This window comes from Suillus subalutaceus, assembly GCF_016647625.1.
Source record: "Suillus subalutaceus strain FC151 chromosome Unknown DFJ58scaffold_136, whole genome shotgun sequence".
Classification (NCBI taxonomy): domain Eukaryota; kingdom Fungi; phylum Basidiomycota; class Agaricomycetes; order Boletales; family Suillaceae; genus Suillus; species Suillus subalutaceus.
The window spans coordinates 95562-106482 of NW_024540385.1; the positions used below are offsets into that span (position 1 = coordinate 95562).

Below are 10921 nucleotides of genomic sequence, written 5' to 3' on the forward strand. Positions count from 1 at the left end.
CGCTCTTGTCGGCATATTCGAGACACTTGGCAAGGTTTGCGCTAACCTTCGCTATCATATCGGCGACCTTAAGAATGTTGCTGACAGCAAGCCAACACGACGCCGCCACGTTCACATGCATACCGTGACAATCAAACTTCCATACAGAGGTTGCCAAGCAGCTCGAGACTTACTTTGCATTTTTTTTTTCCACTTGCAGTAGTCTCCAGTGTGGTCCCAAATCAATCTCATTTGATGGCACTCAGTGATGCTGAGTTTGCTCTTCTTGAAGATATTCGTAATGCAGAAAAAATGATGGACACGGAGTTTGCCTCGGACTGAAGGATTCGGAGGTTTTAGAAGGGAGAGCGTTCGACTTCGCAGAAATGCAGCACGTTGATGAGGGATTAGTTCCCGCAGCTTAATAGAGGATGAGATTATATTCATGGATCATAATGCAAACGAAGATGCGGACCTGGAATATTGATTCCATGTGTGGTTTTATGACATCAGTGTTCTAGTGTAAAAACACGTGATTCTGCCTTCTGCACCGCAGGTTCTGCAGTTCTGCCGACAGAACTGCCTCAAAATAGTTCTGCCCACAGCACTAGCGAGTTGCAGCTGGTCCAATAATATCAGATTCCCATGTCAGCAGTGCCACCCATTGATTGATCAATGGACTGAATTTGAAATATTTTGAAAGAAACCTTCAATAGCGATCCATGGGCACCAGTGTAACGCGATTACTAGCGGCCCGTTGTCTTCTCGCTCCACTTATTGAGCATGGGCACCTTCCATGAGCATTAGTTTACCCTCATCAATGGAAGTGTACGCATTTAACCATTTCAGAATAGGTCGTCGTTGACTTGTTTCTGTGACTCAGTGGCTGGGGTTTCGCCTCCGGTTATCATAAATCAGTCGAAGACGCGCATTCCCTCCATTGCGTTACGTTAGCAAATGTCAAGGTGCGTGTGTGGCATTAATTAATGGTTGCAGCAGGAAAAATCGTGGAGGGTATCGATGCGATATCAGGGGGAGACGATGATACGCGTAAGGAGGGTCCGCAGGAGAGATGAGTCTGTATCCAACAATTCTAATCTTCCTCACAGCTATACCTGAAGGAATTAATCAGAAAGAGTAAGCGTGTGAAAAAGATGGCACATACTAAGCTAAGCTCAAGGGTCCATACTCGCCTTGCCCATAGTTTCACAGGAATAGATGGCTCTCCTGGTGCAGCCAGATCAACCTCAAGGCCGTCCCACCAGCACTTGCGCTAGGATGAACATTGCGTGAACGACTGTTGCATGCATGTCTAAAGTAAACTTACCGCTGGTTTTCTCCAGAATAATAACAACTTCTGTGCTGTAGCCATTTGATTGTAGTCGATAGTGACCGGGCGCTCGCCGTTTTGTCCTAGAGGATGGTGTACGATGCCCGTCTTGAGTAATACAAGAGCTATTGAAGAAATGCAGCACCGCGAAGGCTCCATAGCACGGAAACCCCATTCGTCGTCCCGATTGAACCCACTATGGACGCTGTCAGTTGCACCACCGATAGTCGTCAGTGGGCTTACCTCATGCACAACATATCAATAAGATGCTGTTCAGCAATATTGTTCTCTTTGTGAACGTTTCGTTGGAGGGCGGTAAAGATATTACGCTTGTCCATAACATTTTGTCCACACTTGTGCTTGATATCAAGAAGCGCTTGATTGGCGGTGCCGTGCTCGTCAGTCAGAGCCCTTCCTCCTTTTGGCGGTATAGCAAAGTATTCAAGTTCTTCGCGAAGCACAATGATAGCCTGCTTGGTAAGGAGCGGATTTTGTGATACAGAAGGACCAAAGTCTGAAGGTGACCCGTCAAGGAGATGCTGCTGTGCCGCGAACAAACCAGGTGAAGTATTTGTACCATAGAACGTGTCTGATGCGTTTCTGAAGAAATCAAGCACGTATGCAAAGCATTCTGGGTCGAACTGCGGCGCGTCAGCAAACCCGAACCACGTGAATCGTTCAGTAACCACTCACATCGACGCCGTACACTTCGTCATCCTCTTCGTTTTCCCCGCCATCTGAGAATGCTTGGCTCTGACGACTCAGAACAAGCCCGTTTGGAAAGAGACATAGAAGAACGGATTCAGGAAGATTCATGATAGTTTCTCTGTCAACCGAGAAACGTCTGCCTCGGAGGTCGAGGAGCAGCCTAGTAAGTAACTGAGGCTGGAGGCTGGTGTTCACGGGCGCATGCTGGGACACCTGTGTAATTGGTGAGGAGGATATCGATACTGCTGCCATGATGGTTAACAGTGATGGTAAGAAAATGTTGTGAAGGCTGCTCGGGGCTTCTGAACATCAACTTCCCCCAGCGCCTCAAGGCTACCACGACCTCCCTTATTTGTGCAAACCAAACACTTCGACAATAACCCTGGGCTGTATTTAAGACCTGGCTTTTTTGCTACAAGAAGTCCTCTAGTATCTATAAGGAGTGGACGATGCATGTAATAAATCTGGGTGATAGTGCATGCATCAAAGTTGAAATATTACAGTAACAGAGATATTGCGTTTTGCGCTAAGATAAATTCAACGAAAGACGGGAAGGATGAAAAAAATCGTAATGTATCATCATAGAACACGTGCAAGGAGTCCAAAGAGAGTAAACGAAGAGCATCCATAAATTCACTGGCCAGCCAAAAGTTTGGAACCTGGTATCGAGGAATGTCACATGAAATCAAAAATAGAATGAGTCTTTAATATCCGCTTCCAGATCCTCCTGGTTGTGGAGGTGCCGCACCAGGTGGCAGATTAAACGCCGTCGATGAACGAGAGTATCGGTTCTGAGGCGCCTGTGATGTGGGCCGACGGACTGATGGTTTCGCTACCCTACGGACACCCTCCGGTCCAGGAACAGGTCCATTGTCAGACAAGCTGACCCCACGGCCCCCTTTTTGATGTTTGCTGGGCACAGGTGGCGGCGACATATCTTCCGGTTCGGTACTATAGCCACCATGCTGGTCATCATACGTAGCCACATGTGGTTCAGAACGGAATGGGTTCTGGGTCTCTCCAGGGTATTGGCTAGATATGGTCTGATTGCGAAGAACACCCCCTGCCCGGGCAACGTGAGCGTCAAACTGAGGGTACCGCGGAGATTCAGTATTCGAGTCGATGTACTGGTCTTGCGAGGTAGAAACAAGTCGCTGATTAAAGGCGGAGCCGCTGTCTGAATAAACAACGTCCTCGCTAGAGCGCGACACAGCGGCTGACGAGGTTGATGTTATAGAGTTGTGGTTCTTACTGGCGTAAAGTGGTGCAGGGAGCGTAAGAAGGCCGCTACTGTCGTGTCTTGACCGAGTACCAGACGCGTACGGCACACTGGGTGTAGACTCCGTCGTCGATGAATCAACACCACCATTATGGTTAACATCAGAGTTTGATGCCATCGAGTACCGATTATTGCTGTAATGGAAGTCAGCGATAAGAAACGGAGCATACCACCAATCACAAGACTTACAAAGTCGAATCACGAGATTGCACCCCATTCTTCCACCGCCTATCACGCTCGAACTCAGCCCAGCGCTTCATGACGATATGCGAAGAGTCGAATTCTCCTTCCTTATCACCATGGTTGCCACCCTTGTCACCTGCAACTTGCCGCGTCTGGCCCCATGAGAAGTCATCAAAGTGCCAGAACGCATAGGCAGGGAGGAGACCGTTCCATATGGGCAACGAAATCAAATAAATGACCATCCATCCAACATAAGCGACCTTACGTGACGTTACGACAATGAGGAGACCGGGTAAACCAAGGACGATAGCAAGCAGCACGAGAGGAATGGTAGTGTTGGCACCGCCGGGAATGATAGAGATGATGATGAGGTAGAGAGTGAAACTAATAGCGGCGGGCAGGACGAGCGTTCCCATAAGCTCCATACCCACAACAAACTGCATCGAGAAACAGAATGTTCCACAAAGATCACGGACAAGAACGAGCTCAAACAGATTATGGATCGTCGAATTAATCCACCGACGACGCTGGGAGAGCAGAACGCGGAAGGAGTCAGGGACGATGGTCTTGCAGACTGCCTGGGGACAGAACATGTTCTTGCGCCGCGGGAACGTCATGAGTAGGAGGGTTGTGAGGAATCGATCTTCTCCGAGGAGCAACAGGTTCTTCTTGTGCAAAGTGTCGACAACGTTCTCCGAGTACCGTTCCACGATATCGGGGTTTGCCAGGACAGGAACCCAGTACCCAGTGTCGCCCTTGGGAGCCTTGATCCGGTACATGCTGAAACAACCGGGCAAACAAGTGACACCACCGAACATGGCTTCGAACGCCTTAGTCATGTGGTGTGAGATGTAGTACTCGAAGACTGCGAGACAAAAAATAGGATTAGGGTTAGGTTCTAACAATCACCAACAGACAAAACATACCCTGCATCATCGTCACGAAATTATCCGCCTTGTTCGCAATCTTTGTCTCTCCACACAGACCCATAATCTCAACGTCCACAACCATGCACGACACCATGCGTGTCAGCGAATCCGGGAACACCTTAGTATCCGCATCAACGCAAAGCACAAGTTCATATCGATCTGGGCTGACACCCGTCACGCGCCAGATAGAGTTGAAGAACTCATACTCAAACGTCGTCATCCGTTCGTCAAACATGACCTTCTGCAAGAACCCCATGAGCATGATTTGCGAGTCACGCTTGCCTCTGTTTCCGGGTTTCGCATCGTTTGTCTCCAGCGGGTTGCCGACCTTGGCAACGACAACCATCGGGACGCGCTGCTGCTTCGGCACCTCAACCGAGTCATTATTGTAGTCGTAGAAACCGGCGTAGACCTTTGCCATGTTATGACGCTTGTGCCCATCTGCAATGGCAACATAAGAGTGTGGCTCGACCTCATGCGGTGGGATGACAAAGTCTTTCATCATCGAAAGACAGATCTCCGGCGTCGTCATTTCATTACCAGCACCTTTGACCATACCATCCGCAATAACTAGAATGAGCTTGTGGCTGTTAGGGTAATCTGTCGTAGCGAGGGAATCGAGCGTTGTACGAAGACCATCGACAGACTCTGAGTATGCCGTGACTAGGCAAATAGTGTGCGCTAGGGGGAAGTTGAACGGTTCGAAATCGGGGGGAGGCTGTGGCACGACATTCTGCAGAGGGAACGGACAGGGTGTATCAAGGAACGCGGAGCGAGGGGAGATATTGCGGGATGTTATGTCAGCAAATGACGTGGTGCTTCTTGATTGACGGTATGGTGTATCAGGGGGACTGATTTTAGAAGAAGCTTTGGTGGAGTATGTGGTGTGCCGCTTGTAGGGATCTATCATTCCGTAATTCGTGGTAGGCCGAGGAGAGGCGCCCTTAGGCATATTTTCCTGTGGTGTGAAGCGAGAGGTAGACGGAAAGAATCCTTTTTTCCCGACCTTCGCATTCCGTAACCCGTTCTTGCTCACGTTGGGACGATACTGGCTCGGTGCAGGCCGGTAGATATCATTTGACCAATCCTCAATCTCGGCTGAGCGCTGCATGCGTTGCTCATATGTCTCCCGCGGGAAATTACCAAGCTTCCATGAGAAAAACCATGAAAACATGACGGCCATGACAAAGCGAATAGAGACGACACCGATGATGAAAGTGAGGGACAGATAGAGGACGACCGAAGAGGCAACGCAACCGATTGAATTGGTATCGATAAACCCGACCGAGATTACGTCCTGGAGGCACATGCCGACCTGGCGCTGGTTTGTTCGCATGAACATCATAGAAAGGTCTTTTCCATTGTACGTTCCATCTGCATTCTTCATATCATCGAAAAGAGCAGGGTACTGCACCTCAGTGGTGCTGAGCCACTGTAGGAGATCTAGGTCGAGAATGTTTCTAGAAAAAGGGTGAAAAATAAGCAAATATTAACTACGTGGAAACTCACGACTCGAACACGGCCAAATTACGATCGGAAGCTGCGACATCATCCCATGTGTAGTAGACCTGTCCCTGAGGCTTCATCGCAGCTAGCCCCTGCCTTGCTGTGGTCGATACATGACAATTTGTCGAGTCTCCATATCCGGACACATTCTGTGCGTTTGATTGTGGATCGTACACATTACAGGGGAAGTACCAGTCCAACAATTGACCACTGCCCGTGATACTGGAACCGTTTGCCCTCGTAATGATGCCCAAGCAATTATCATTGGTGATCTGGAACAGGAAGCTTGCGTCATTACTGGCCAGGTCCCACCCGCCATACAGGAGCGGGTTTGTTGATCCGTTGAACGGCCCCACGGCTGGATGCTTGAAGTTGGAAAAGTCATAGTCATAGCCGTGGATGATCACCGAATTATTCTGAATCTGGCCCTGGTGGAATCGATTTGGAGGAATGCCGCAAACGGTTTCTGTGAAGCCGAATGTGATGAAACCGACACCAGACATCTCTATCAAGATGATGCTTATGAGACCAATTTTCTCGCGCCATGCACGTTGCGCATCTGGCGTGCGGATACCTGACATAAAATAAGCAATTTTGCAACGAAACTATACAAAAATGCGTACCGCATGCCCGGAAAATGAAGTGAGGAATCCAACAAGTAATGATATAACAGTAAATAAACCAGCCATCCTTTGGCCCTGGCCCGATGCTGTCAAGACATTTGCGCGACTGGCGGTCAGGTGCTGTTAGTGGCGCGGCAGACTGAGTGGACGCTGGGCGCTTGCGGCGAAGGGTTGCACCCCGTTTAAAGAGGGCAAGTCCCGACTCTTGCACGTCCTCTTCACGCGCAAGAAAAGATTTTCCTCTGCGGAGCACTGCTTTCTGTGGATGATTACCAGTAGCTAAAATGACGAGTTAGACAACATGCTACCGGGGCGGAAATACGCACTTGACGGCTGAACGCCCACTCTGCCAAGTCCCCTCGTTCTGCATCTGTGCTGCATGAGTGCGGTAGTGCCATTGCCTGTGGCCAGGTTCGATCTTCTCCCTGTCTGGCTTTACTAAACTCTTCCTCCGCCCCACTCGTGCAGGATCGAAATGATCTGCTCCTTCAGACTTAAAAGTAGGTGAAAGTTGATTTTCGTATGCAGAGGGCAGTATACGCTGGCGTTGTTGATCCAGGGCACCCTGCCTATCACCACGCTCAGTGTCTCGGAAAGATATATTTGGCGTCCTGCCGTCTTGAGACTGGTTGAAAAATGGCCGCTGCTGCGAGTAGGCGCTCGCAGGTGACGGCGAAGATGAATGAGTATGCCCAGAATACTGCCGTTCTGGGTAGACGGGAGTCTGCGGAGGCGACGGACGATACTGCTGGTGGTGGGCAGACCGTGGAGGTCTTTGATCACGATAATCCATTGTTTTGGGTCAAGGAATGTTTAAGATCACCCTGACGTGGTCGCTGTCGTGGACGTCAGCGCTGCTTTGGAGGTCGATTGTGATGGTGAGGAGAAAAGAGCGGCGGATTCGATTGAAGTGAATGGGAAATAGAGTAATGCCCCGTGTGGTGGCGCAAGGCAACAGGCCTCTCAAAACGTCTTTTATGCCACGAGCAGGTTAACGACTATTTTCGGCCGAGTCCGGACACATGTTGATTTCTGAATCTTTATGCAAAAATCAGTGCGTTTCTACTGCTGAGCGCTCAAATCGTCATGTCTACACTCGTCAGAAAACAAAGTATTCTGAATGGTAACAGTACAAGAAACAGCATACCGCTCAAGCTGAGGGCGTACTATTAGTAATTGTTGGACTCTACAGGCGAAGAATTTTGGCCCCATAATTGTCCATAGTGCATCGTTTAGCCAATACATGCATATGCTATACTCTAAGTAACATGAGGAGTCTAGGCACTACCAATGATTGAGCCAGTGTACGGAAACAAAACAGCACTTATTTCTATGCACACTTTCTCACACATTCTCACCCACAGCATTGTGGACGCCGTCAGCGCCAATTTGTCTAGGAACAGCCGTATGCGTTGGGGGCGTAAGTGACCAGAAGACAAAGTAAAGCTTGAGCGACTGATTGGATGATGAGTGAATTCATATCCAAATCTCCCAGGTGAATAGACTGTAGTGAGCTACTTGAGTGGCGCTCTGCCCCGTTGCTATTGTGGATGGTGATGCGATCCCCGCTCTTTTCGCAAACGGTTAGCACATATGTAGCCATCGGCACTCCTATCCTAAGAATATTCCTGGAGCCGAATGGCAGCTGTTGCGTGGATGATACCACAGCTATAGTGAGCACAGGCACGATGAATAAATATACACTTTTCATTGGTCCCGCCCGTAGAGGTACTAAAAAGGTCAACGAAGGCATACGAACGATCAAGTCCCGTCATCAAATACCCAGAAGCGACGGCTTAACAATTGGACCACGAGGACATGTTATTACACGGCGTACTCTATAACCCGTGCGAGGAGGTATAATTTGGCAGAGATGCTGATGGTGCTCGCGATTTTGTCCGGAAGACGCCTGACCCTTTACAAAAGATCACATGGGCTTGCTAGGGAGCTGGGTTAACAGGACACCATAGCGCTTTTTAAGGGTAACACGGTGCCTCGAGAACTTATCATCGGGCGAGAAACGTGCTGTATAGACAAGGGATATCAGTATACCAAGCTATGCACCCTCTTGAGCCAGAAAAAATGGCATCACGAGAGACGAACCTGGGTGTGCAGACTTGGTAATTCGGCCTGTATTCGTTGTTTTCTGTTATAAAACAGCAAGTCAGACTAAAGCTTCTCCATGACAGTAAAAATGCTCACGTTCAGAGTGTATATCCTGTTCCCACTCTCGTCTAGCGTATACATAAGATGCATGGCTGCGAATGACTTGTGAACGCTGGCAAAAACGAGGAGCACAAAACTACAAAATGATCTCTCCAGTGTTCCCACGCTGCCAGAAATATCAGCACCCTATCTATTACTAAATCCACCATATGCATGTGCTATGCTTGGCATGGCGGTACTGTCACGGTGTTTGTTTAACTTCTGTTCATTTCACACCATGGTTAACGCTGTCTTTACTACTCCAGAGCCAGGTACTGTCTTGCAGCCCATATACGAGTATTCCGACGAGCAACAAGCTCATATAAAGACATTACGGGAGGTGTGGTATTTTTCTTTCTGTCAACCCGTTACCTGAGTCGTCGTAAAAAGTATGCAGATACCCTGCTTCTGGACCCATTAGATCCGTACTATAAATGGGAGCTGCGATGGTTGAACAAGCCAGATACCATGCCTCGGTACATGCGCGCGGCAAAATGGAAACTCCCTGATGCGAAACGTAGAATAGAGGGAACAATCAAATGGAGGAGAGAATTCCGACCGGAGTTAATCAGACCCGATGAGGTATGTGCACATTGAACTCGAAGATAATATTGATACATACGCAGTTGCAAAAACGCAGGTGAAGATAGAAGCCGAGACAGGGAAAATGTATGTAACTTCTTCCCCACTTCATATTAAATCAGAGTTGACCAACGGAACACAGCCTCTTAAATGGGTTCGATAAAGATGGCAGGCCCATCATCTACATGCGCCCTGGTCGTGAGAATACCGAAACCAGTCCTAGGCAGTTAAGACACCTCGTTTGGTGGCTGTACGTCCTTGGTCCTCTCATTCAACGTTATCTTACAGGAGTGCAGAGAACGTGCAAAGACTTCATGCCCCCAGGACAAGAGTCATTGGTTATCATCGTAGATTATAAATCCACGACGCTTCGCACCAACCCGTCGATTTCCGTTGCCAGTAAAGTACTTACGATCCTTCAGCAGCACTATGTAGAGACTCTCGGTCGCGCAATCGTCACCAACCTCCCAATGTTGCTCAACTTCTTTTACAAAGGCATTTCACCGTTCTTGGATCCTGTCACCCGGGACAAGGTGCGCGTTATCCTGTATCTGCGTAGGAAACGTGACTCGACGGATTGTAGATGAGGTTTAATCCTGATCTTCTTGACCTCATTCCAAAGTCTCAGCTGGACTCCGACTTTGGAGGCGATTTTGATTTCGAGTTCGATCACGAGACGTACTGGAAACAGATCGTCGAGTAAGTTTTTTTCGGGGGCCTTACCCATTGATCAATGACACAAGTCCTAACATCACATCAGTTTCTGTGGCATCGCTGAAGACGGCACCCGCTTAGAAGGCTATTTCGACGGACCAAAGAATATTCATGGAGAACTGCCTTCACAGCATTCCGAGTGAGTCTCTCTACCAATTAAATGATTTGTTTTCTGAACGTCAACAGCGAGGATACTGAACCCGGTACTGCATCTCGCACCTCCACCTCGTCCACCACTGCATCTGTTACGTCTGCTGGCGAGACAAAGGCGCTTGCTTCTCCCGAAGCGACACCCGCTGCCCCCGAGTTAAATGAGGTGTCGTAGATCACCCAGGTGTTATATATATATATAATTGTACGCTATATACACATCAATGTAGTCTAACAGAGAAGCGTTTGTATAACAGGGTCTTCAAATCCTTACCACAGATATTTCAAACAGCCTCACCAAGTCACTGGGCAACCTTTTAAGTCCCACAGCTCAGTACTCAACGTTGCAATACTCGGCTGCTGGCCGTCTTCGTCAGTGCAAGGAGATTTGACGTTCAAGGCAGTAACGCAGGTCTGGAAACCTTCGACAGAATTCGCAATGCACGATGGGTTCTTAATGATTAGAGACATCACCCAATTGAACTGGCACCCGGAGTTTTCATTCTTATCGGTACGGAGAGTCGATCCATCTTGCTGTAACCATGCAATTCTCCGGATTTCGCATTTCGCAGTGTCGTAAGTTCTATGTGGTCTGTAAACGACAACCTGGTTAATGCCAAGGAGATCTGACTGCGCACGCGTTACGGTAGAGGTACACAAGGCTATGAAGTCGCTGCGGAAAAAGATTCCACTGGAACAGTATATTGTATTTGTCCATATAGGTTTATATTTT

The 10921-nt window shown here is 48.6% G+C and overlaps 4 protein-coding genes across 4 annotated transcripts; 1 reads left to right on the top strand and 3 right to left on the bottom strand.

Annotated features, from left to right (window-relative positions):
• Positions 1 to 780: 780 nt before the first annotated feature.
• Positions 781 to 2354, bottom strand: DFJ58DRAFT_93695 (uncharacterized protein). The gene is made up of 5 exons (XM_041395630.1): positions 2003 to 2354; positions 1553 to 1950; positions 1307 to 1505; positions 1145 to 1252; positions 781 to 1094 (listed from the first exon to the last, which is right to left on the bottom strand). Exons 1-5 carry the CDS (start codon positions 2267 to 2269, stop codon positions 1089 to 1091), a joined length of 978 nt encoding a protein of 325 aa, XP_041239004.1. The 5' UTR covers positions 2270 to 2354; the 3' UTR covers positions 781 to 1088.
• A 32-nt stretch (positions 2355 to 2386) lies between these two features.
• On the bottom strand, positions 2387 to 7544 carry DFJ58DRAFT_810842 (glycosyltransferase family 2 protein). Its single transcript, XM_041391441.1, has 6 exons — positions 6877 to 7544; positions 6538 to 6816; positions 5918 to 6488; positions 4406 to 5868; positions 3486 to 4344; positions 2387 to 3430 (listed from the first exon to the last, which is right to left on the bottom strand). Exons 1-6 carry the CDS (start codon positions 7328 to 7330, stop codon positions 2722 to 2724), a joined length of 4335 nt encoding a protein of 1444 aa, XP_041239005.1. The 5' UTR covers positions 7331 to 7544; the 3' UTR covers positions 2387 to 2721.
• A 682-nt stretch (positions 7545 to 8226) lies between these two features.
• Positions 8227 to 8848, bottom strand: DFJ58DRAFT_810844 (H/ACA ribonucleoprotein complex, subunit Nop10). Its single transcript, XM_041391442.1, has 3 exons — positions 8740 to 8848; positions 8641 to 8683; positions 8227 to 8562 (listed from the first exon to the last, which is right to left on the bottom strand). The coding sequence occupies exons 1-3, from the start codon at positions 8791 to 8793 to the stop codon at positions 8465 to 8467; spliced, it is 195 nt and encodes a 64-aa protein (XP_041239006.1). The 5' UTR covers positions 8794 to 8848; the 3' UTR covers positions 8227 to 8464.
• Positions 8849 to 8923: 75 nt separating this feature from the next.
• Positions 8924 to 10461, top strand: DFJ58DRAFT_810849 (CRAL TRIO domain-containing protein; the record flags this gene model as incomplete). Its single annotated transcript, XM_041391443.1, has 8 exons — positions 8924 to 9082; positions 9133 to 9324; positions 9383 to 9411; positions 9467 to 9574; positions 9623 to 9857; positions 9908 to 10023; positions 10085 to 10177; positions 10225 to 10461. The coding sequence occupies 8 exons, from the start codon at positions 8924 to 8926 to the stop codon at positions 10361 to 10363; spliced, it is 1071 nt and encodes a 356-aa protein (XP_041239007.1). The 3' UTR covers positions 10364 to 10461.
• Positions 10462 to 10921: the final 460 nt, after the last annotated feature.